General features: G+C 38.3%; 1 protein-coding gene across 1 annotated transcript; it reads right to left on the reverse strand.

The window, feature by feature from the left end:
- Window positions 1-69: 69 nt before the first annotated feature.
- scai (suppressor of cancer cell invasion) lies at window positions 70-27,600 on the reverse strand. Its single transcript, XM_047569737.1, has 17 exons — window positions 27,296-27,600; window positions 25,491-25,615; window positions 20,653-20,748; window positions 20,310-20,396; window positions 19,322-19,420; window positions 19,066-19,162; window positions 17,994-18,092; window positions 17,712-17,864; window positions 16,807-16,908; window positions 16,451-16,552; window positions 15,524-15,602; window positions 14,004-14,103; window positions 13,729-13,810; window positions 13,511-13,583; window positions 11,760-11,933; window positions 8,158-8,258; window positions 70-6,163 (listed from the first exon to the last, which is right to left on the reverse strand). Exons 2-17 carry the CDS (start codon window positions 25,595-25,597, stop codon window positions 6,017-6,019), a joined length of 1,698 nt encoding a protein of 565 aa, XP_047425693.1. The 5' UTR covers window positions 25,598-25,615; window positions 27,296-27,600; the 3' UTR covers window positions 70-6,016.
- Window positions 27,601-27,867: the final 267 nt, after the last annotated feature.

Here is a 27,867-nt window from a genome sequence, read left to right on the forward strand (position 1 = left end):
GTTTATGTTAGTAATGGCAGCAAAACATTAACATTTCTTCCAAGTCCCAGGAAAAAAACGTCTCAGTCCTTTTATGAAGCCAAGTTTTATTTTCTTTACTGGCTTCATCTTGCAACACACAGAAATAAAGAACAAGAGACTTCTGATAGAATAACTGATCTCAGTCATTGTTAAGGTGGGAAAGTGAAGACACACCATTCTTTGGCACTTTCTATTCTATACAGACATGCTGCTTACAGAAATTTCATCATTTGTTCTTTTTTCTTGAACTTAAATAGTAAAAACACATTTGACAGTTTGACACTGATTGATAACCACAACAAGCAAGTCACACGTGTTGCTATAAAGGAATGGTGCACACATGTTAAGGAAATTTTACAAGTAGAAAAAGGTAGAAAGGACCCCTTTATAAGTGGGGAAGAAGCATTAATCAGCTGGCAGTTTTTTCTGATGTGTTCCCAAGAGGCATGGTCTGCATTCTTTGTGGAAGTGGTTCCTTTCCAAGTAGCAGCAACCTTTGTGCCATCCATGTCAAAAACAAGTTTATTTCTTGTGCTCTTTTGGATTTGAAAACTGATTATACACTAATTTTATATTACCAAATAACCCACCTCCCACACAACTCCCCCACAACTGGCCTTCGACAGTTCAAAGTCAGAAATGCCAGATATATGCATTTTCTATTAAGGATCCGAACCAGGAAAATAGAGGAGGATATATTTCCACAAATTCTGTGAAAAAGCAACATGGTGCCACGTACAGCTTGTTAACTGCTTTATTTTAGGTACACTAAAGCCAATGGCAGCAACTGAGAAAGGAAAGCCATGTGCAGTTTAAGTGGGGGTTTGTCACAGTGTCCACTTTACAGAAGGCTTCATGATATGAACACACAGTGGTTATTGTTCTGTGTGAAGGATTGCTCGTTTCCACAAGCTATTTTGTCTACAGCTTACATGGTCGCATAAGTTTCTAATTGTTGCAACCAAGCTATATTGATTTGCAGAAATTGATATCTTGCTAGAACCATCTATCTCGTTTGAATCTTTAAGTTGTATGTTTTGCAAAGGATTATTTGAAAAAAAAAATGTTAGTTGCATGTGTTATTCACATGTGATGTAGGTAGCACAGGTTTCTAACAAATCCATATTGTGTTCTCAAAAGCCCTACTGTGATAAAATGATATCTTGCTCAAATTAGTTATCTTGTTAATTTTATCATTTCATTTCTAGATGGTTAACATCTGGTTTACCAAAATTAATTTCTTTTTCATCAGGAATGTTCTCTTATGTACAATAAGGATGTTGTCTGCACAAATTAACATCAGTTTAATACCATTTTCTTGTTTAGTTTTGTGCACACCTTATTTAAAAACCTCTTCAAGAATTGGTTTTCATACACGCATTAATTGAGGTGTTGCAGGACAGACCTCTCTGAATCATACAGAATAAATACATTCACTTGCATCATGCACGACATGCTGCTGGGTAGTATGTAAAACTAAAGCATGATCTAAAAACACATATCCCAGCTCACTCCCACAATGCTTCAGGTTGTGTAAAAACACATGCAAATACTAAAAGATTTTTTTTGCTGGCGCTAATGATCCCACTGGTGCTACATAGTAAATAAACTGGTTGTGTTCTAAATATGAAACACAGAAGACATCACTACAGTCTTACCAGAAGCTAAAACTTATTTTATTTGTTTTGCTTTGTAGCTATATGATCAGAGAACAGTGGCACGTCACTGTTAGATGATGCTCATTTTATGCCATCAGGTACCTTTTTTTTTTTTTTTTTTTTTTAACTTATTTTAAGTTCAGGGAACACATCAAACAATAACATGTTAAAAACATAGAAACATTGCTTTTTTCGAGAGCTAACGAACAAAGTTGTCAACATGCAGTGTTTGACAATTGAATATTCTTCTTTTCTTTCTTCTGTCCTGGTTGAAATTCAAACAAGGCTCATTTTTCTTTTGTCTGTCATTATATATATATATATATATATATATATATATATATATATATATATTAAAAAAAAAAGTCAGTCATGATAGGTGTTGCAATCCTCACTGACAGCATGACTTTGGAGCACCACTGGCTATAAAACACGAGGATTTCTCTTTTTTTCATATATTTACTGTAAGTGAACATGTTATTGCTGCCTATTCAATACTTTACAGAAAACGGTCAACATGCTTGACACATTTCAGGCAGAAGCTGTTAAAAAGTGATGACAAGTTTCTAGGAAAATGTCTGAAATCACTGACACAAATTGTACTGTTCGTAAGAAAAAGTGTGAAGGGCTGGTAGGAAGAACAATAACATGGAAAGAGATTTCTCTTCTTCTTTTTTTTTTTTTTTAACCTAAGCACAACAAACAAGATCAGAACAATATTCAACTTCTTAAAGTGCAAGCCTACAATATCATAAATGTCACAAGGGAATGTGGAAGTTGATATTACAGTAAAAATAGAAGCAAATGTTTAAACGGCTCACTTCCTCAAGACAAATGTAAAGTGGAGAAAACACCGGCACTTTTCCTCTGCTTCTCATCAAGTCCTTGGAAAGTTGGAATGTAACGTTAAAAAAATGGCCAAAGATCAAACTAGCTTCTTTTACATGTCGCTCCTCTTTCCTTTCAACTTCATATTTCATTACAAGGTACCAACTTACTAAATATCGAACAAACACGTCTGTCTCAAAACATTACTATACATCATGTGAACAAACACAGTGTCAATAAATACATTAAACACTAAAAATAGTGTCAAAAATCTTAAACCCAACCAGCTCCTTGGAAACTTGCTGCATCACTGCAATATTAAAACATTTTGGTCAGAGAAGTCAGCGTTAGCATCACTTCCATGTCCTGTGCACTTGTTCACCTCTACTTGTGACAAAGATAAATCCAACATCAACACCGTACAGATACACATTCTGCACCTGCCACTGGCTTGTTTCTGCTTTTGGGGTATGGTAAGAGATGAGGTATAAATAAAATTTGAGGGCTACATCTAATAATGTATGTAATGTTGGAAGTTACAAATGATCACATCTCACTAACATATCAAGGAATCTGAGTATGTAAGTTCATTACATATGTCTCTTCATCTTCAAACTATTCAATCAATTCCCTTCACACTTGTCTGGTGTGTTGCTGGACACTGGGAGGAGTGGTCATTATACTTTAGCTAAACGTTCTTTCATTGTACCTTTTTAACTATTAATAAAATAAACAAATATAATGAGGAGGTTTCTGCTGAAATAATGACTTCATAGCTCAACTTAATGAGGAAATGTTCCAAAATAATGATAGTAATCACTTAACACCTCAAAATAGCAACTTAATATATTAAAATAATGACATAGTATCTCATATAATTGTTAAACCAAGACAGTCAATGCAAAATACTGAGTCGTACTTGTGAGATACCAAGTCATTATTTTGAAAAATGTTCTTACGCAGACTTTGGTGGAAATGGGCTTCTGTATGAAGGCGTACGCCTTCATACTGAACGGGACTTTGTCAGTGAGGGACTGGGTTCACAACAGGCACCATTTGAGGAAATACGACAAACTGGAGAAACCAATGGGTGTGATGGACGTGCGATGTAGAACAGACACATTTAGAAATATCCATTGCCATTGCTGGACTTGATGGTAACAAAATTAAAGAAGAACTATGCTAGTGGGAAATTCATGACAAAGTGGCAGTTAGGTAATTAGACCTTATAAAAACTACCATTACAATTTACAAGACATGCCAAGAGGTCATCTTAAATTCAAACTCTCTTGTTCACAGCAGAAATTCCTCTCATATTTTTAAGTCCACTGAAGTCGGTCAAGCAAACTTTTGCCCACGTCGTCCTGCTGTTAGCTGTCATCTGTGTGTAAAGAAACACCTGTACTGACTGACAGAATAACCTAGCAGCCTACTGGAATGTCATTTACTACTGCAAAACACAACTCAGAAACAATAACAAAATTAAAAAGTGCTTGGACTGTGTCCCAATTAGCGCTAGCTTGCTACATTTTTTTTTCCAATCCCAGATTTGTCTGAGCTGTCTGAAAATATTCTTGAGGGTTGAAATTCAAGACAGAAACTGGTGTGAAGGAGGGATGGATGAATCTCATGGACTGAGTAGATTCACTGCATCATAGGAGTGTAACAGTGACTAGTGCCTCAGCATGACTACGCCTCAGTCTCTGCCTTGTTTGAATGGCAGTGTCAACTAACTTTAAGTGACTGGCAACTACTTAAAAATACATACTGCATCTCAAATTGCTTGCAAGCAGCAACCACAATGATGAAGTGCAGAAGAGTCGTTATTGGCCTTATCCCTATCAGATAGCCTTAAACTGGCTGTATTATTCAACAAAAGCATCTGTTGGCTGGTTGAACCCTTACAGATGTGGCTGCTTAGAACAACTACAGTTTTGCCTTCAAGTCCAAAGGACTGACCTGCATGTGAATGTTTGGTCAGCATTAGAGAAAAAAACCTCCATGCAACATCAGAGATGCTACCTGACATGCAGTTCGGACAGTCATTAACTGTTAAATTTCAAAGTTATTGTACTTCAACAGAAACCGTCTTGCATTCAAAATCAAGACTGAGGTCTGGGCATGCTACATCTCATGACTCAATCTCATAGGCAAATAGTAAAATCAAGTCACAGAGTCTCACAGCCAGTTACCAAAAACAATCCACAGAGGTCACAGACTCTATTGATCAACAGCTACAACTGAATCACGGTGGCTGCTGCTTGTTCATCCCTCCTCGGCTACATCTAGGCTTCCTCTCATTCCACACACATTGGACTTTTACTGGATGCACTAAAAGACAAATGAGACAGCAACTGTAAAGCCATATAATATAAACTTGAAAGAATAAATCCCACCAAGCAGTTCTGCAAGAACAGCAGAGTAAGCGCAGGTCGTTGTCAGGGGAAGATAACTGGTGTTGCCTATGATCTATATAGTAAAGAGCAACAAGTGGCAGGTCACATGACAATTTGGCCACCATCAAGCTTATGAAGGTGTTTTGGCGAGTCATTTCAGTATAATAGATGGAATGATGTGTCCTTACATTGTGATTAGATTGTCTTCATTTACTGTGTCAACTGTAACCGCAGAGGTCCATGCGATACACATGCACTGCTTCCTTTTACCTCCTAGTCCAATGCCATTTTAAAATTGCGGTCAGTTCTCTGTTAATCAAAAAGTCTTTGCATGAGCATGCAATCACAACTCAGTGACATGGAAAGCAATAACTACAATTTCTACAATACCCAAGGCTGGACAGATGAACAATAAAAGGAATTAGACTAGACTGCTAATTAAAGGCATGGACTGTTTCAAAGAATGGTGACTTACAACATGCAACAGAGCAAAAACGCATGCACCTCAGCCTGCTACGGTAAAGTAAGGTGTGACACAGCAAATACTGTTTGGAAAAATAGAATACTCTGAACCAGTAACAACATTTTTGGTGAAATCTTTCAAATTTCAGTGTGCAAATAATGTGGCAATATTATAACTGAACCTATAAAGAACTTTTACTTAAATAGACAATAACAATAATTTATCAATAAAACAAAACAAAACAAAGAAAAAATGCAACCCAGACTCTTATTATCTTAACAATTATCTGAAATGATGAATAATGTTCGAGGCTGCAGTTTAACGTCCTGCTTGGTTTGGGAAAAGTGAGTTGAAAGATTTGTGTGTTTACCGTTATTACAACATGATGCATGTATTTACAAGGCTAAGACTCAAAATGAGGAATTCACACTGTATTAAATTGTCAAACTTATCTATGTGAAAATTTGAATTGTGCGCCATGTTTGCTCCCACAAGGACATAATGTGTGTGTCGATTAGTTATTTCATTACCTGTAAAAAAAAAGAAAAGAAAAAGAAAAAGAAAAAAGACGAAAAGAAAATGAAAACAAAACTGAGGGCTTCAGCAGAGTCTGTATGTACACAAATGCCATTTTGCCCAGTGCAAAGATGTTAGTAAGCTTCTAGCGAATCATCCCAAAATAAGCTCTGCACGTCCAGCATAGTCGCCAGATCCAAAATATGCTTCTGTAGAAGGCTGCTTTCCACAGTGTCCTGTTTGGGGAGCTCTGGGTATGACTCTGGGAAGCTCCGAGACTCCTACAAGCACAAAGAACAAATGACTCCATCAAATTAACGACACACATGCTTCGGAAACAGCTATCATCACAGAGATCAAGAAGATCTTGGACTTAAATGTTTAAAGAAAATTTAAAATTTTGATGAAAATTGTGTGTAAAATTTATATATAAATCTATATCTCTTTCCGATACCTGAGCAGATAGTTGATCATTTACAGATGGCCACAGCAGTTTTTCTGTATGTATGTCATAGTGCTTCAGTTGACTCAATCTCTGCTGGGTCTAGGTAGCGTACAACATTGGAAGTTTAATACCAGTTTGGACTTAGCTGTTTGCAGGGCTTGAATACTATATGTATTGTACTTGAAACCTTTATATAAATACAGTCCATGGTTCAGTTCCTCGCATTTGTGGCGATACCATTTTGGGACTTTGTAGCCAGAGTCTGCGCAGTATGGTCCAAGAGTGGAGCCACCTGGAGCCGCAATATCGATGACCCACTACACAGTCCCACCTGACTCACTCACATTTTTGTTTCATTAATACTGCACTCTGCTCTACCTCCACCAGCTACAAAGAAATGTTGGATGATACACTGTACTAATTTATTTTTTCCAATTTTTGCTTCATGGAGCGATTGGCATGGCAACTTATAGTGATCATGATGTCACATACTGTTTCTATAGTGTCAAATAACTAGCTAAAACAAAAGTTATCTGTATGCATCAGTATTATATTAACTGCAGTAGGCAGTCCAAAAGGCGGTCCATAAAGACAACTGGGCTTGTAGACTTGAAGACGCTCATCCAAATAGCTCTTGAGTTCTGAGAGACTAGTGGCCACTAGCTGAAAATTCTACATATCCAGTTTAGTCCTTTATTCGACGCCTTTTGGATTACCATGACCTGGATGACTGAGAACCTTCACAAACATATTGCAGTAGGCAGTTAGCTGGTGTCTTCTGGTTGGTTGGTAGTTGGTAGCTGACTGCTAACCTGCTAGTCAGTTTTTAAGTTGGACTGGGCTTCTAAATGCGTTTTGTCTGGAATTATGGCACAATGTATTGTAACATCTTATCCCGTGTAATAATGAATGCCATGTAAAATGACAAAAAAAAAAAAAAAAAAAAAAAAAATCATTAACAAACTTTGACGTGTATTTTAGTGTCTTAGTTTGGACCATGTTCCATCCACTAACATGGAAGGGGTGGAGCTTATGGCCTATACAGCAGGCAATCACCAGGAAATCACCAGGAGGAGCTCTACATCTTTATACAGTCTATGGTTGTACCAAGTGAAACAACTTAAAAGAGACAATGATGTTAACTCTGAGAGAAAGAAACAAGGGACAACACTTGGTAACTACGCAGAGCAGCTGGGTTCAGAGGCTTTATCAAACTTGGGGATGACAGTAATTACGGGTGTTGTGATGTGTGTATACATGTACAGCTGGAGTCTCATGTACATCATCACATTTATCTTCCTTAAGACATGAAAAGAGGTGTCTTCAGTCAGCCCACATGGGGTGTGATATCTCATACTACTGCCATTTGGGTTTGGTGTATACACTATAGAAACTGTGCTTTTGGGTGAAATGATTGTCCTGTAACAATCTACACTACAAAGCTCCACTTGATGTGCTTTCTGATTTCAACTGCACTTCAACACCAATAATCTCTGTGAACATGCACTTTGTGTAGTGAATTCAGAATAAACTTTGGACGTTCATGTATTCCCATTGATACTTAAGAAACCAGTTTAGCAAGCATGCTGCATTGTAATTTATAATAGAAATCATAATACATGTTAAATGTATGCTTTTTTTTTAATGATTAAATGACAGGAGTATTACTCAACAATCGTGGCCTTTAAGATTGTGCTAGAATAGAAGCACTTAAGTGATATCAGACCTGGTGTGCATTAGGTGAGGGTCAAGTGTATTGTGACCTGGAATGTTCCAGATTTTCCTTTCCTACAGGACGGTGACTGTGTACAGACTGTTAAAATGACTTACACGAAATAGTTTATGCAGTCTCAGTGCAGCTGAGCAGAACACAAAACGGATCAACAGCAGCCGCAGAAACTCGTCGCCAAAGAATTGCAAAAAGGCTTGATCTGTGGAGACAGAACAGAAAAAAAGGTATTGGAGGAAGAAGTTGATCCATCATTAAGTTCATCAGTTTCACTCAAATCATGGCATTCAATTTCTCACATGGGAAAATTCAGTCTTTTATTCCCGTAAAATCTAAATAGAATATCATTGTTACTGTATGACCTGTTGGAATAACAAGATATTTGAAAATACCACCTTGGACAAAAAATAATGATAATGAGACATAATGATACATAGTGAAAATAGTGACATTGTGAAAAGAATCAAAGCCTTTGACAATGAGCAATTCATCTTGAGACACTTTTGAAGATAATTCCCATTTATAGATAAAAAAAAAAACTCTGCCATAGAGACAGTGAGACAAGACATAAACCAAAGTCACTGGCCAGACAGACACATTGGTAACAGCAATTGGGTGGTGCTACTTCTTTACACTACCAATTAATGCTGCTATAACTTAAACGGATGTAGCATTGGGCTTTCTGTTGCACAGTGGGTGGAGTTGCAGTTCACAATTTCTAAAAAAAATTCTGTAACTTTATGTCTGAGTACCGGCCCTTGTTTTAAGGGTGTGACTCAAGCCAACTAAAACCAAGCTATAACAAAGCAGCTGGACTTGTTTAAGTGTTTTTGAGGATGTCTCACATTCATCTAAGTGTCCTCAGTTCTGTCTCATACCCTCAGGGCCACTGTTGTTTTTTGGCCTTAAAGCTGAAGAACTATCATTGGAAATAAATAACCACACACTTAATTGGTTTTAGCTTCTCAGCTGTCAGTCAACCCCATGTTAGTGATTTTAGTGATGATATCAAATTAAATTAATAATCCCTATAACACATTAGTGTAGATCAGTGGTTTTCAAACTTTTTTGCCCAAGGCACACCAAAGGCCGAGCCAAAATCTCATGGCACAGCTGTGTACATCTCCATACATAATAGCTTTGATAATATGTGTTATCACTGTCATGACTCCATAAATAAAATTTCCTTATACCAAATAAAACTTGACAAACAACTATGATGGTCATTCATCACTTATTAACCAAATATTAATATAAGTCAAAAATTCTTTTGTCTTCAAGTCAATAGAACATCTGTAATATTGCTCTGTAGCCTTATGATAGCCTACTAAAATGAGTGCGCACACAATATTGATATAGAGTAAAATTCTTCCCAGTGGAGAGCCAAAATTGAATCCGAGAGGTGAGAAGGTTGTGGGCCAAAATGTTAATTTTGCAGTACATTATTTAAATTAGGTTAAATATGGGTATATACAGCATGCATGTGCAAAAATAAACACTATCACAAATTAATTTTGAAAAATGATTGACACTGGTTACTGTGCTTCATATTTACGTTCAAAAAAGGACTGAACATTTATTAACTGAAGCACTCTGGAATAGTTGAAGACAATGAACAAAGTAACATGTTACAAGGCATGGCCCCATTAATCATACAGACTTCCAATCCTTCAACATACACTGCGGTGGAATCGACCTTGGTCAAAAGATAATCGAAAACGATTATCTGTGTGCCACTGCCTAACAGGCTCCATCTGCATCCTCTCACTCGCTGCTGGTCTTCTTCACGTCACAGGATTTTAGCTAGCAGGAGCTCAACAGCGCCAACCATCAATGTATCACAATGACATTTTCTGGTCAGGAGTGGAAATGCACCAATAAATAGTATTCAATGAGAGGGAGTGGAGTGAGCGAACGCAAATTCTGAGCGCTGATGGTGGGGGGAAAAAAAATACAGTGGGCAAGTCGCCTTACCCACTGTATAAGCAGCCAGGATATAGGCCCTTTTACATTTAATATTAATTCATAAATGTGTGCATAGTTAAATAATTAAGCAGTAACAACATGCAGCTGCCACAAAATCCCATGTCACACAGGGACTCCTCTCATTGCACACTATTTGAGAACCACTGGTGTAGATTTGATTAAAATGAAAAATCTAACCACAAGGCCTGGATGATAGATAATGTCCCAGTGCTCCTTAAAAAAACCTTACAGTGCCTTCATGTCTGGTAGCAGGGTGCTGCACAGAGTTGCTAGATCTGAACTGAACAGAGGTATTAAGGAGGCCCATAAGATGAGAACTGAGGACCACCTAATGCACAATGACTCACAGAGGGTGTGGAAAGGGTTACAGCACATAACAAACCACAAAGGCAGCACTAACAGCACTGATACTTCACTGGTTAAGGAGCTAAACCACTTTTTTTGCCTTGTCTGAGCTGCATTGAACTACTGCAACAGTAACTGACTGTGGAATCTGTACGGTGAATCAGAGAAAGACTGCTGGACCGGATGGAAAGAGAGTAAATTACTCTAGGCATGTGTGAATCAGTTTGTTAGGTCTTCACACAGATCTTTAACATCTGGCACAAGCAGTCATGTCAACCTGCTTAAAAGGAAAACCTGAATGACACCAGACTAGTTGCACTTACGCTTGTCATAATGAAGTTAAAGAACAAGTCCTACATCATATCAAACCTCCCACCCTCCTTCAACCCACAGGTCAACTGAGTATGCAATAACCCTCACAGTTTGCACTTCACTGAGCCATGTGGCACATTGAAATAGCTATGTAGGGATGCTTCTTACTGATTGCAGTTCAGCTCTTTCCCCATGTGTTCACATTCTTCTTTTAACTCGTAGAATAAAATAATTCAAAACGGAGAGTCAAGATCATTCTCACTAGTGTCCCACATAGCTGTGTACTGAGCCCAGATCTCTACTCTCTGTACATACGATTGCAAATCAACTCACTCATTGGGTGACACAGCATACAGGGACGAGGTACAGAGGCTGCTGGACAAGTGTTGGGTGCCAGGTTGCTTACTGAATACTCTGAGAGGAAACACGACACAGGCCTCCCCTCTTTACATCAATGAGGCCCCCTAACACCACACTAACCATCAAGAGAGCACAACAAAGACTCTGTGCATCACGGTACCTTAGTGGGGCTACAAACATCATTAAGGACTCAACTCACCATAGGCACCATCACCATGGGTGACTGTGGCCCAGTAGGTAGAGCATGGTGTCCATGAACCAGAGGGTGAGCAGTAATGTTGCAGTGAGTACGATTGCTCCCAGTACTGGGCAGATATGTGTGCGCTTGGTAGATATGACATTGTGACTGGTACCAATAGGTAGAAGAGTGCTATCTAAATACAAAACCACTTAGCACTTTCAACTGTACCCTGTATCAAAACAAGTATCACTCAACTTAAAGGAGTTTTCACCCCCAAAGGTCATCATCACACTAACTAACAATAACAATAGCTTATGGGTTAAATTATTTGGCTCCTATGATATTTTACTGAAATTTCCTGTGCTGCATTTTCATGGTGAATGAATACACCGCTTAAACTGCTTCTAATAATTTCATTGTACACACTAATATAATTGTAATAAAGAGTTCTGATTGCTAAAAGACAAAGACATATGAACATGCATGCATACACAAAACAATCTCTGAGAGATAAGATACCTATGGTCCGTGATCGAGTTATCATCTGCCCAATGTCACGGTAGACTTTGAGTAGGAATTCTTGAGCCCTTTCCCACAGGCCTCGTCGCACATTGCTTAAGCCACAAACAGAGGAGAAAGCCAAGAGCGGGCTGTAGAGGAACAGAGTGAAGAGACTCCCGCGCTGAGATTGATCTAAACAGTCAAAGACATGGCACAGGTCAGAGGTGAGAACATAAGGTACATTAACATTCCATGATCAATTCCATTCTGACAGCTGGGATAGACTCCAGCAACCCCCACGACCCCAGTGAGGATATGTGGTAGTAGAAGATGAGATGATATGAGATCAATTCCATTCCTTGATCTGGAACTTAATGTTATATACTTAGGAATAGGAAAGGTCCTATGTGTATGATTATGTTTAGTGTGTAGTCGACTGAAAATAAAAATGGGTGTGTTTTCCTTTCTTAGAATAAGCCTTATTTTCCAGAGCAGACCAAAGTGGGCCCTCTGTTAGGTACTTGAAAGGGCGGGCTGGGGTATAGTATTTATTTGGTTGCAAGCTGCCATCTCATCACTAAATCTACACATTTAGATACAATTATGTCATCTATGTACCTTCAGTGGAAGTCTTGGCAAACAACGAACAGTCCTCCTTTTGTACAAATAATGTTGTCAACAGTTCATTTGAATTTAATTTGAGAAGATTTCAACAGTTTAAGTTACTGTATCAAAGGAGTACCTTCCAAAGTTCTTTGGGTAGAATATTTCCCATAAAATAGTGAATTTAAAATGTCAAAAACATGCACTGCATTTATCTCCTATTAGCTTTTCTTAAAGCCAAAATGTATATGTATATCTCGTGCCCCAGTGAAACAGACCACAACTGTTGTCTAAATACTCCAACATTCAGTTCACTTGAATTTTACTTATATAGGGTTAGCATCAATAACAATACAAATTGTCACAAGATGCTTAACGAAAGCTGGTCTGAAATTCCCAGAGCCACCATGAAGTTGACAGTGGCAAGAAAAAAATCTTTTTTAACAGGAAGAAACTTTGAGCAGAACCCAGCTCATATGGAGGGACCCATCTGATATACAGTATGATATACAGTATACACTATGACATACATGTATCTGACTAAATGTAGAATCATGTTACAAATACAAGTTGGGGCTGTGTATGATAAATGAGTGATTGATAATGAATCTAAATAAAAAAAAATGTACCTTTACTTTACGAGGCAGATTACTTATGATCAAAATATCTCTTTTACAAGCAAGGCCTGGCCAAGAAGACGTCTACTATAATGACTGAATATAAGAGATATCATAGGCAGGTTGCAGAATGAGGCGTTCAGGTAAGAGTGGCTTACTGCAGGTCATTAAGACTGAGCAGACTTCTTCATAACCATGACATATGCAGTAGTGTATTTGATTCAGTTGCACACACACCATCCTGCTGCCAGAAATAATGTCCTGTCCAAATGTGGATGAACCTGTTGCTGAAACTAGTCTGTAACTCATGTACTATTTTCATCAGTCTGAGTAACGTTTCATGAAACCACCCTGAACAGCTGTTTTCAGCTGATGATCCCTTCAATAGGAACAAATGGGCTTTGACCAAGATCCACACATGAAACAGGGAAGTCACAACATTTAGAGACGGACTAACATGGTTTATTTATTAAATGACTATAGCTTATCAAAAATGATAAACTCAACTCAACTTTTCTTTTAAATGACCTTTTCTAAAGTCATACTGACCTTGTACACTCTTGGGATATACCGTAGGTGATAGCAGGCACACCAGAGGCTGGCCAAACAGATTTGTGAAATTCTAACAGGACAAACGAAAGACAGAAAACATGACATTAACTACAACGATATACATGTGTGTGATCAGATCACTGAATCTGAAACTGCAACATCCCATCCCCTAAACAAAGGCAAGACAATTGTGTCTCCACATTGCCCTCACGTACCTTGTAGGCTGTGCTGTTTGAAGAGTCCACAATGACAAAAAGTGGCTTCCGAGTAAAAGGGAATAAATCCCCTGGATGAAGGCTGCAACATTACAAATAAGTGTCAAGGGAAAAAATGGCAGGAACCTATGTATTTACCCAAGATAAAACTGCAAAAACTTGAATCTGTTTTAATTACTGGGCATTTTGAAATGGTGTAATTTAAGCTTTTCCTAAAATTTCGACCATCTGAGAAATAAAGATCGGGTATGATAGATCAATAAACATTGACTCACCAGTGCATTTCTTTCTGGGCCTGATTTTTCTTCTGTATCGTCTCTCCGTTCACCACATCTCGATTTGTATTTGTGAGAACTCCGCCAAAATCATACGGGCCTATGGGAAATATTAATTAAGTATTTCCCTGGTAAATCACTGCATTCTGTGGTGTTAACAGAATTTATACTGACATGGTCCCCAAAACGCAAGGCATACCTATTGGTTAATGTCCATTTAGGTACTCAAGGTTTAGAAACCTTTATTATTTTTACTTTTGAGCTTCTGTACATAAACAGCCTTAAATGGAATAAAACATTATAAAATTGCAGGGTTATTGACAGACCTATCAGTTCAGTATACCACTATGCATCATTTTGGTGTGAAGGTTTTAAATTATGGATCGTTATTAAAGGAAGGGACTACTTGTCCCTGCTCCTCACAAAGGATCCTCTTCAGGCACAATGTTGGATGTTACATTAGGAGGCTCCCTGCTTTATCGAGCCGGTCAGTGCAAAGCATCCTTTAAATTGTGTTTGCAAGTTTAGTGTACTGGATGTGGGCGTAAGTGGAATCATGGAAATGATTAGTAATTAATCAGTAAATGGCAGAAGTGCATGAAATCCTGCACAGACACATCAGTCAGTAGTAAAAAAAGAGCAAAACATGATCTTGGTGAATGTGAATTATTTTTTCCACAAAAGTCTCTAGGGTTCACACAGAATGGTGAATAATTCCTCTGCAGATGAAAGGAGATAGGTCTGATTGGTTGGAGCTGACAGAAAGGATATGGTAATCACAGTAATCAATGTTCAAAGCTGTGCTGAGAAACTCAGACTCACAGTACATCCAACCTTGAGCATCAACAGGTTCTAAGGTTTCTGTCAACCGAGAAACTGAACGAAGCAGCAACAGTGGCTGATAAAAACTGTTAAAGACTGGAGAAAGTACCCTGCTCTGAATCTTGCTGAAGTAGCAGAGGCAGAGGCACCAGAGGAGGCTACCTGTCCTGTGTCAACATTCCAGGCTCTTGCTGCTGCTAGTGTAATGTTATAGGCCAGTCAACTTACTTTATTCTCCTTAATATCAATCTAAGCCTCAGTTGTAGAGCAAATACCACAATGTCCCCAAGTATTGCTACTGACCTAGTGCATCACACTTTAACATCAAACATAAAACTATCTCAAAGTGGTTTCACAAACACGATAGTGAATTTCAGTGTCCTTCTGACTCATCAGTTATGAATCCTGCAGGACACCTTAGTTATGTCACAGAACAGGAGATGGATTCTTCTGAAATGACGTGAACGTGGAGCAGAATCTCAAAGGAATGTTTTAAACATCTAACATGATACCAAGAAAGCAATAAAAGACCAAAAGTGTTAGTTTTCAAACAAAATGCTAAATTGCTTATTTCATTTTGCATTTTGTTGTTTAGAAAGCAATGTTAAATCTAACATCTCAACTGTCTGATGGCATGTGTTGTTATTGGTGCTGCGCAGAGAAAGAACATAGGTTTGGCCTAATACTCAGCAATTTACCTTCATAATCTGAATGCCCAGTGGGGAAGACTCCAGTAGCTGACAAGTACACAAGAAGAACACTGTTGGCAGGCAATTCCTAAAAACAACAGCAATGAAAACAAAATAACAATACATTTTAGTAAACTGATGCAGTAATGTTGAGATTAAATTACAATACCGGACAAAAGTTTTTGAACACATATTTCTTTCTTTTTTTATTGAAATATATGGAGTTTATTGTCTAATTTTACTCTGAAATAAAAGCATAGACCAAATAAACAAGTTAAAAACTCAATATATAACCCAAAATATATTCTAAATTTTCGACTCATCAGAGAAACCATCTTTCGCTGATTTAACATGTGAACGCACTTATGACATTCTTTCTTTCTAAAATGGAAATCAAATATTTTCTTCCCAATTTTGTTGCAGAAGTTCCCAGAAATGTGTGGCACTTGTAGGGTGCTTTGCCTCCACTCTTCTGTCCAGTTCACTGCAAACCAGCTCCATGGGGTTAAAGTCTAGAGACTGGGCCGTCCACTGTTTTCAAGCTTTCCAGCTTTTACCAGGTAGTTCTGGTAGAGCTTGGACTAAAGTTTTGGGTCATTATCTTGCTGTAGGATGAATCCCTGATCAACTAGACCAGAGGACACTGATGCTGTTCTAAAACCTTTGACCGGTAGTGTATATTTGCGGGATAACCTATGCCGATATAAACTGAGATAACAGTTGGCAAATCATCTTGTCAGGGTATGAATTAACTTTGGTCGTCATGGTGTCTCTATGAGCCAAGATAATGCTTGAGTTCATTTAAGAGGAGAAGAGAGGAGGATCTAAATAGTAATAACATCGATATATGATGTATATTGGCAACCTGGCATGTCGAATGCAAAAATATGGACTCAAATGATATTTAATGCAGAAAGGCAGAAAGTATATCCCTACCTTAAAGGAGGCAGCCAGGAAAGTGAAAAGCTGGCTGAATGTTGGCTTGTACAGCAAATACTTGTGTGGATTTTCTCTTTTAGCTGGCTTCTCATTGGGTTCCTGCACAAAACCAAACAAACAGTTTCAATTAAGAACCTATGGTCAATTAAGAATCACAGATGAACCTAATGAGCATGTCTTTGGACAGTGGGATGAAGCCAGTATACCCAGAGAGTCATCAGTGGTAACCACCACACTGCTGTTTCACACCTACAAATGACAGATAATACTGACTGGTAATAGATGAGAAGTATTTGTGAAAGTCTTCCCATGGTGAAGACCCCTCAGATTATTATCAGACCATATGCACTTACTAGTGTTCCTTGTTTGGAGGTCTGTGTTGCCAGGTTCACAGGTTCCCTCTCCAAAGCTTGAAGCATGCGGAACATGTCAATGGTTAATTCACTGAACTTGACCTGAAAACATGAAGAAAACACCAGAGGTCAATTTGGTGCTTAATACCGATTAAGTTAACACATCAGCAAAGGAAACATCCCCAACAATATACACACACAGGCACACTATACTATTTTAGTGCTCTGCATCAGTGGTTCTTCTCATCTGGCCTGGCTTCACGACCTACCATCACCTCTTAACGACAAGATGTGACCCAAAGCACAGAAAATGTTCAACTTTTAGAATTTACTGGACAAAAAATGACAAAAACTCAAATTACATAGCTTTAGCTGAGTATTTTCCAGCAGATTCTAATTGAGATCTGTGGAACTCAGAGACCAAGTCAACACCTTGATCTCTTAAAGAGACAGCAGGGCAACAGGGAGCATTATCCTGTGCATTATTTGAACACATTAGCTTCATTCGTAATAACTTGAAGACCATCTTCAAAAAACAAAAAAAAATCTATAATGCTGTTTAACATTGTGGAGAAACGCAGATTATTTGCTTTTGATACTGTGATTTATGTTGCTACCTTGGAGGAAGTTCTAAATGAAGAAAATTGTTTAATAAGGCAAGTTCTCTTAAATCATTCTTGTCCTAAGAGGAAGAGTGGCAGTTAACAAAGAATGATGGACTCATATATTGTTGTCATTTTGTTCTAGAATGCCTGGGTTATCTCTATACTGCTGGCTGTGTGTGGAAACAAATAGGTGTGGATATACATGACAATCAAATACTTGTTTCCACAGCTGCCACACTTCATGTCAACTCCAGCGTGGGAAGTGTTAGAAAAAACAAATTAGAATTAGTGTGTTAGAACCTGGTTGTTACAGTTGCCGATGATTAGTGCGTCAGCAAGGGTGAGCTGCCCAACCACCATGCCTTGTTCCAGTGGAGGCACACTTCCTTCCTGTAGCCGATTGCTGGTGACGACGACAGAATTGTTGTCATTCAGAACTACCACTGGATCTGCCTGTTTTAGGAATGGAGAAGAGTGACAGTGAGACAGACATTCCAGTCTATCAGCCAGCAGTAACTCCAAGGAAACAGACTCATACATACAGTCATAAAGAAACAGGCAACTGCCTACTAGATTGGTTACCTCTATGAAAGCTGCCACTTCCTGTAAAACTAGGTTCCATTCCAACTGGTCCTCTGTGTTGAATCGCTGAGTGTAATCTTCGATTTCCTCAGATAACTCCTGCAGGTGACAGACAGGAAGGAGGCATCAGAACTGGCTTATTTAAAAATGAAAACATTTCTTTTAAGACAGGTTTAATTTTGCGAGATTTATAAATTGGTCTCATAAAAAAATTCAAAAGCAGGCTAACTTTTCTGTACATCTTAAAGGGAGAAAGTAGAAGCTGTGTTGAAGTTGTGTAAGTTTGTTAAGCTGGTGTATCATCCTAGCATACTACAAAATATATTTGATGCTTTGTAAACCGGCAGAAGAATTTTATAACTGGTTACAGGACTCATCTGATCCACTTTAAACTGTATTTCCACACAAATTACCTGGAACTATTAGTGTAAGGAACCTTTTACAAGGAACTAAAAGGTTAGTTCTGAGAGGTAGGTTTTCAGACTTCTGATCCCTTAGAATAAGTTTGTAACCAAAAGGAAATGTTTATACTCAATTAGACTTCTTAAGGCTTTCTGGTTGACTAGCTATAATGAAAGCTAAAACTGGATTGTTTAACACAACTATTCCAGGTGTAAGGAAGATTCAAAACATGCCAGAAGCCACAACACTGAGAGCACTGTCAGGCCCTGAAGGATGAGTGGATTTAAAAAGTATGACAGCAGACTATCATGGTGCTGTTATAACAGTTGGAACTTAAAGTCGTTGTCTGATGAGCACAGGTCGACAGAGTGTTGTGCCTGGTTCGCTCACCCTTCCATGTTTTAGGCCACAGTGCAGATATCTTTTTTTCTCTAATCCTACCAAATATATGACTCTGGTTGAGTGCAACTCCCATAGTCGGACAGAGCGTCCTTCAAAGTCTTGAATCATTTTAGAATCATTTAAGGTACATCTTTACTACACTATAAGAGGATTATGTAGATGTCAGGTATGTCTTAATGCTTCTCAGAAAACCAGCGTTGGTTGTTCACCTCACAGTGAAGTTTTTGCCAATTGATACTTTGGTACTTGAAACATGTTGCTTCCATACCTTCACCAAAACTTTGACTAGGTCCATCTTGTTCAGCAGTAAACAGACAACTATGTAGCGAGCATAATATCGAAGCTTCTTCACTACTAATTCAGGCCTGAAAAAAGACAAAAAGAAGTCAATTTGTGAAGTACACATGATACATTTACGTTTCATTCAAATGAATAATGATACTTTTCAAAATGAAAATTACACTAAGGATTTCTGTGTATTTTTTTTTTATTTATTTTTTTTTTTTACACATCTTTGAGCTTACCTATCCTCTTTGTTGACCTGAAAGTAGTAGGAGCGCTGACGGATGGCTGAGTAGAACGAAAAGGCCTCATTCAGGTAACTTGTTTCTGAGGTACGAAGGCTGTCAATGAAGAATAGGAGGAAGGTGTATTGATAACTCCAGAGGGAGACACATTTCAAATTTGCATACGTTACATCAAAAACACAAATTGTAGGTGAGAAATTCACCATATTATTCATCAAATTATTAAACTGTGGAGCACATAAACTGAATACTACTTGTAGTCTTTCATGACTGATCAGAAAAGTATTTGGTGCTTTGTAAACCAGCTGCAGAATTTTATACACGACTGACATAAAGTTGAGTTTGCACCCAAAGTACCTGGAACTATTAGCCCTAGGAATATTTTTCAAGAAACTAAAAGGTTAGTTCTGTTGCCTTTTGGTCTTAATGCCCACAAAGAGAAGATCAGGCAAATTAGCTATTAGCATGGAAAAGCATTGGTTGTATTTTACATGTCATTTTTGCAAGTACTATACAACAACTAGCTCCACTCTATGCAGAAGACTATACAACAAAACTAACAGCACGAGGATGGAGGAGATTCAAGTTGTTGATTAGGATTTACTTCTTTGCAAATACAGTTGTTGAGTCAGAACTGGAAAAAAGAGCAGCAGATGTTTTATGATCTATTGCTTTGAGAAGAGTGAGCAAGCGGCTAATACAAAATATTCTACCACCACTCAGAAACGTTCAGTGCTACAAGCCCTTGTTTTAACATTCAGTGTCACATTATAGGCTTGGTACATTTATCTCAAAGTATAAATGGTATTGTAAGGAAGTTAGAAATTCCAGAATAAAGATATGAAAAACAGTAACAGCAACAAATAAGAGATAAAGCAGTGTGCAAATCTACGTTTAATAGAATTATAGTGGCCCACAGTTGTAGGATTACTCAGGTAAGACAATGACAGTAATTAGAGCGTGGTTGAAACATAGTGTGACTTACTAGTAGTGGTAGTAAAGCTGTCCAATTTTGGATGCAACTTCCCCAATCTGCCATCTCTTCAATCCATACCGACTGTCCAGAACCTGCCTATCAATAAATATAAAAAATACAACACTGAACAGTAGACATTTTTTTAATTAAAGAGATAAACACTTACTGCGTCACATTTCAGGTCAATATTTGTCAGTATATATTTGTTTTGTTTAATATTTGTCAGTCTTTTTGGTGACGGATTTATTCAAATAACTATGTTACCAACTGCAACTCTCATTTCATTGCACCACCATATCTGAGACAAATGAGTTGTCATCCACTCATGCAAACAGTAAGAGATGAAAATAACCTGTGCTGTTGCTGGAATTTCCACAGCTTAGTGTAGACATCAAAAGTCCTTCCAAAGTAGGACTGCCACTGCTTGTGTCCATACTGTGGAAGGTCCCTGTAGCAAAGAGAAGAGAATAAAAGGACTGACAAGGAGAGAGAAAAAAAAAATCACACAAAAAAAAAAATGACTGAAGGGTTATAGTTTTGCAGACTTCAGGGGGTGGTTCAAGAGGATTCTCTTTAATATATCCAATGGGCAAATGGTTTTGCAGCCAGCAGTCAAACAACACCAGACGACAACACAGATAAAACGGTTTAAAATATATGAAATACAAAAAACATGACTAGGGATGGGCATCGATAAGATTTTATTGGTAATGCTGCCATTATCGATTCTGCTTATCAACCCGATTCTTTATCTATTCCCTTGTAAATTCCTACTGTAAATGTTTGGTTAAGAAAAAGTAGACGTTTGTGTAAACAATAGCAGTTTTACTGAGCTTCTAAACAACAGATAGAGCTTGTGTAGGAAAACCAGTAGGGGGCCATTGAGCATCTACTACCAACAAAACTAATCCATATGTAAGGAAGATTCAAAAGATACTGGAAGTTACAACCCTATCAGGCCTGAAGGATGAGTGGATTTAAAAAGTGTGACAACAGAGAAGAGATGCAAGTAAGCAAAGTTATATCCAGTCAAATCTGCAAACTACAGGATACTTCGGAAATATCACAAATCTCTGGAACTAATGACAACATTAGTTTTTAGGAAAACTGTTTCAAAACTGAAAAATCTGCAAATGAACAGTTATTGAATTGAATCAAATAAGGACCTGTGAATCTGACTTAAAGCGATTGAGGAAATCAATACAGATAACTAGCCCTAAAAGCAGAATTGGTGAGACTTATTCTAGAGGCTTCTTCAGCAATCTGAGGCCTTTTTATCTGTTCCATGTTCCACTCTTAAATTGCTTCTAACATTGTAGCTACTAAGCTTTGCATAGCCTCTCAAATTCCAGATTCAGTCTTGTGCAAGCAGTCATAAGCACATAGCAGTAGTGGAAAGAAAGGGAAGTAGCAGGTAAAAGTGACTCAAACTTTATTATTGAAATAGCATCAATAATTCCATTTTCCTCTTTTTACTTTACTTCCTACACATACACAAGTATGCTCACCAACACATTATGTCATTTGTCTAATCAATGGAACATTTTACACATCAGTCTATCAGTCTAGCTCAAGAGCCGACCCTTTTCCTCTTTCTGACGTTGCTGTCCGGCTTGGCTCACCACCAGATGACAGGTTCACCAGCTCAGCGGGAAAACTCCTGCTACTCCAGATGGCCAGTCTATCTGTTTGCTTTCCACTGTGTTACTGAGCTTATTGTGAGAAACACTAAAACCATACGACGCGAAAACCATCCCAAATACTGAATCAAGCTGAGGACTAGGCCACAAAACAGACAGTAGCTCCACCACAGTCATTTACTCAACTACAAGTTGTTCTAGTTGAAGTTTGTCAGAATAATGATGTCAGTGTATTGCCAGTAAACTGAGCACATAAAATTCATATTGCGCACAACTGCAACACAATTAATGGCATGACTCTCAGATACAATTTATGGATTTCTTTCACCAGCTTACTTGTCATTTACTTACTGCACTAATTAGCGAAAGACTGAAATTACTGCAACAAAAACATGCATAACATAACCAAAATATAACTCCAGCTCCTGTTAGCACACACTTTGAATTCCGTATCATGTGTGATTGTTTACAGAATTCATTTCTCAAGCAGGAAAACCATTAAATTAGTTAAATCAAAAATAAAAAAATAAGTCTGACACTGTATATTCTTTTACTCTCTAAGAAAATGTATTCAAAGGACTGGTCAACATCAGCTCAAAATCTAGAATCACTTGGGCGACTGCATACACTGTCATTTAAGTTGCAAGGGTTAGGGTTATTACAGGGGCTAGGAAAAACAGCTTCTAAAGGAGAGCTGGCACTCTGTAAAAGTGATACCGGAGCAGCAGTCAGTCTGCAAATAATCACAATTAACCTAAAAAAAAAAGTTTTAAATAGGTCAGTAATACAAGGCCAATGATTGTTTCACTCATAATTATCCCAAGAAAAAAATTTATTTCAATTCCTAAATCGGGAACATGGCAAAAATAGCTTGAGCATGAGAATTCACCTTTTGTGTGTTATTTATCATCAGTAGGTTTGAAGTATATTTTGATAGAGGAAACATCTGAATCAATAGTAGTAACTGAATTTACACTAGTCACACTTAAAATCCCTCATTGAGCCCTTAAACTACATGATAAATACTGTAATGGCATCTTTATTAAAAGCTGTTCCTTATCACCTTAACTTTGATTGACGGTCAATCTTAGCATATTTTTTAGCATAATTACGCAAACATTCTGCACTGTAACAAATGCTGTGTACATACAAATACAGATTAAAGATATATTTAAGGGGTTTTCAGGTGTTTTGCATCCCTGAGTTGCCTGCGGTTTACCTTTTATGCTGTAGCTACAACTACTGCCAGTCTGAGAGTCAGGTGATAGCTCCTTTGTTAATAAAAATTGATATATCACTATCACAATTACTCACTGCTGCTTATAAAGTCATCAACATTTTACATTTTTTGCTCATCTCATCTTGATTTTAGCAGCTAGACAGTCAAGGCACACTTAAAAAGAGCAGTCTGTTATAGTAATTATAGCCTGAATTCTGATATATTCGTGTATCTGAGCAATCTTTCAGTGATCCAGAGCTATTTTCCCCCAACAAATTTCAGATCTCTACACCTCAGTGCATATAAAAAGGTCCACAATGATACATAATGATTGTGTGGAACAGGTATGTATGTTACACTGACAAAATAAAACATGTTGTTCTGCAGTTTTTGTCCATCAGAGAGCTTGGCAACTCCATTGCTAGAAACACAGTTGAGCTGGACAGGGCAAACAAGAAAGGAACTGGCGTCAGAGTCTCATTTTCACACATAATACATTATTTGAACAAATGGAAGCGTGTCACCTTTCTGACATTTCCTAAAACCAGTCATGTTAAACATGACTGGTTTTGTTGTAGTGAAGAGGCATTCTGATGCACTTAGCAACGCACAACACATTTAAATCTGTGGACTGCAGCCCACTGATTAATGCTACATTGTTTTGTAAAACAAAAGGTGTCTGTCATTTAGTGTTGAGCATAATGTATATTTCCTGGCAGTTGTGGCATCGATACAATATGTACATTGTTTGTACTGCGGAGTAGGGCTGGGCGGTGTGATCAAAAACGGATGTCAAACTTATGTATGTATTATGTTTTTTTTTTTCATGCATAATGTTCACAATATTGTTGTTGAGTGAGGGATTAATGAAGTAGACTGACTAAGAATGGACTGTTTTACTGTGAAGATGAGTAAATATTGTAGGATAATTACTTGTAAAACAGGGTTGCATGGCCCGTGTTAGCACTACCTGCTGATTTGGAAATTTGGGGACAACTCCGAGAAAAACATAAAATATTATCAAGATGAAATTAAGAAACGGGGACAATTGTTTCATTTATTTTGATATATTTATTCATACGTAAACATACTTAAAACTGCTTTTTTCTCGTTCTGCCGCTTCATTTTTCGGACCTTTCCATCTTCACCACGCATTGCAGTGATGCAGTCGCACCACGTGTGTTTAGAAGCACTGGTGAAAATGGTCTGGTCTGAAACAGAGTCTCAAGGCGAAGCGTTCCGAAGGCTGTGTAATCAAATACACCGGTATGGCGGTATATTAAAAATTCATATCATAATGGAAAAAAAATGCCGGTATTTGCTGTCCTGGTCTTATCAACCTGGTCAGTCTTCATGGCCTGCAATTATCCACTCCTACCTGGATGAACAATTCTCCATCCTGCACATGATTCCTCTTATACTCTCAAACTATCACATAACATCATCAGCTATATCTAGCATTATTAGATTCTACATGTTTCCTTCAGTCCAATGTATGTATCTATGACCCGGCTGGCCTTCGGCAGATGGGTCCCTCCATATGAGCTGGGTTCTGCTCAAGGTTTCTTCCTGTTAAAAAGGAGTTTTTCCTTGCCACTGCCTTCATGCTTGCTCTGGAGGCCATTTTTGGAAAGCGCCTTGAGACAATTTGTATCATTATTGACGCTATATAAATAAAACTGAATTGAATTTGTACCTTTGACATGTTTACTTTTGTATAGTTTCTCTTGTCTTACCTCATTCTGTTTTTTGGACTTTGCACTGTTGTTTCCTGCTGCTATCACCTTAACTTCCCCGCATGCATAAATAAAATCTTATCGTACCTTAATTTAGTAAGAAAATTCAACAGTGCAAGTAAATTTAACAGTGTAAATAGGAGCTTGTAAAACTGAGGCATTGGACAAAGGAAATGAAAAATAAAGGTCTGTATCTCCAATACAAACCTGCTTCAGTTAATGTCACTATTTGCGTAAACATGTAAACCATTTTATTTTCTAACTGCACAATGTTCTGTTCAGTCTAAATCTTGCTCAGAAGTACCTAAATTAATATAAGCAATGAAAAGTCTTGTTTTTTTGTTTGTTTTTTTGTTAAAATCGGACTGCGGCCAATCTTTTACATTTTTAAGCTCTCAAAGTCAGCAGCTGCCTTAAAAACACTCATACTGGTCTGACTCTAGTACAGAGTAGATACACAACCTCCTATTCCAGACCTGAATGCAGCATGATAATTCGATGCAAACTAACCTCCAAGAGACAAATGCTAACATTCCTTTTCTTTGTGTGCATTTCCCACAAATATACCAGTACAGTAAACCGTAGCAAAACTAACCGTAGCCCATTGAAGAGTTGCTTGGACTTGTCCAGGAGGTAGCAGAAATCTGTGACAGTCTTCCTTTCCCCTAATGGTATATCATCCTCAGTCTCGGCTCCAGTCATGACACTGATTTTTCTCCCCTGATCACGAACAAAAGAGAAATACATTACATACACACTGCATTGGTACAGCTATAAAAATACTGGAAACACACACAAAAGTTGCTGGAAATACTGGAAACAGTCGCAAGATGTTGGTCTTTTCAACCTGGTGGTGGTTAACGTGCTTCACAGTGATGGATGCTCCCATTCATACTCTTGTCACTAAAGCAGACATTGCTGATTGTAGATATTACAGATGTCCTAGTTCAATGTGAATAGAAATAAGAAACTTTGGAGAAAATGTGTCACGTGACCACCTTTTTTAGGCTGACCTGGACTGTCCCAGATTTCATTCTCACAGTGGCTGCAACCTCCAGTTAGCTAAGATAGATGCGTAATCAGGTCAAGTCAGCACACAGTCAGGTCACAATGTACGACTAACGCTGTGCCTTCTTGTTCAAATCGTTTACAGCCCACGAAAAGTTTATTCTGCAGTGGGAATGTCTGACTGTAGCTTCATATCTATTAGCCATGCCTGATAGTGTTTGTATGTGTCTGCATACAGGACTAAGCAGGAGTTTCAGGCGATCTAGACATTAAAAATGTTGCAGTCACAGGCTAACAACAGGAAGGGCCTTGATTGCTCCAAACCTTTCACACACAGCTAGAGTTACGAAGAACTATCTTCAGACAAGCTGCAATGCACTGCCATTGATAAATCAGCAAATAATCTGTTAATACTCGTTTAAGCACCAACAGCAGAGCATTCTCTAAGTCGTCTCCGAGTGTGAATATGATATTATATCACATTCTAGACTCGGGCAATTGCTTGGTCACAGTAGCGTAGTTACATAAAAAAAAGACCTGAAAACTGCTAGTAAAAATAAAAATAGGTGCAAGATATAATGATGATGAAATGATATAGTAATAGTAGTAATGTACAAGAAATAGAAACATATACAGTAACCTATAAACATAGGAAGGATTGATAAGGTGCAAACTAAACAGGTTATTTTTGGGGTATGGGACTGGACCAAACTTTTGCAGAGTAGTGTAGAGTGGAGGGAAGCCATCACTGTCACCAGACATCTGCAGGATGAGATCCTGTCCGTACCATCTCTAACCACCAGCCTGCAGCTCACTTGCCATGTAAAACTAAAGAAGGGCTCTCCAACACCTGCAGGGCATGTTTACACGTCTCAGCAAAACACTGTGCTGGCGCTTGAAACCGACAACATTTAAACGAATATTATGACAGAGGACAATATATTTAAATGTGAACGGGCGAGAGAGAGAGAAAAGGCACATGAATCATTCGCGACAAGGCACAATGGATGGAAGAAGGACGTCTGACTGAAGAAGGGCTGAACACGCATGGCACTTCAAAGATGCAGTTGGATTACTGAAGGGTCACGGGAGATTCTGAAAATCTAATTCAGTTGCGATCTTAACTACTGCTGATGTCAATGATAACTCTGTCACCGCCCATTCATCTATCTGGGCTTAACCGGGCCATGAGCTCTCACGAAGCTATTTCTCTGCATCTAAGGTGATCACCACTGAGGTCAGGACATCATTCAATAAAATAAACACGAAGGCTATGGATCCATGACGAACACGGCCAGGGGAGCTGGTAGCTTACAAAGACAGGTCCAACCTAACAGAGGGGATGCACCTACTTTAAGTGCCTCTGCTTGCGTAATTCATATACCTTCTTACCTCGCCAGCCGGCTAGCGTTGACGAACCGTAGTAACTACCACAGAGATGCTTCTCAAAAAGCGGCGCAAAGGCAACGGCGAGCTCTAACCGCGAAGAGCGACTTCCTTGGCATCTCACTGGGGATAAGTGGCATAAGACTGCTGTCTAACAAGTAATGTGTCCCCGCGGCGCGGACAGGGTAGCTGCCCATCGAAACCCAGATGATGATTTGTGTTAAAGGCGGTAGTCCTATAACACAGAGGAAGGCAGGAGGAGGCAGGGTGAGGGGGAGCCGCTGGCTCTGCTCCGCTGCAACTGGCTAGCTACTTCCGGGTCACGTTTTCAAAATAAGAAAATCCAGAGTGTAGACCAGGGGTATCAAATTGAGTTTAGTTCAGGGGGCACATACAGCCCAATTCGATTCAAAGGGGACGGTAGGTGTGTCTAGGCCTAGTCCAACCTTTAAACTTCACACTAAAAATAAGAATTGAAAAAAAAAAAAAAGTCCTTTTTTTTATTTTTATTTTTTTTAAGTTTGTCTATAGTAAGATGACAAAAAAATCAGCACAATAGAAGACAGTATGTGGTTTAA

Source organism: Mugil cephalus, chromosome 19 (assembly GCF_022458985.1).
Source record: "Mugil cephalus isolate CIBA_MC_2020 chromosome 19, CIBA_Mcephalus_1.1, whole genome shotgun sequence".
NCBI lineage: Eukaryota > Metazoa > Chordata > Actinopteri > Mugiliformes > Mugilidae > Mugil > Mugil cephalus.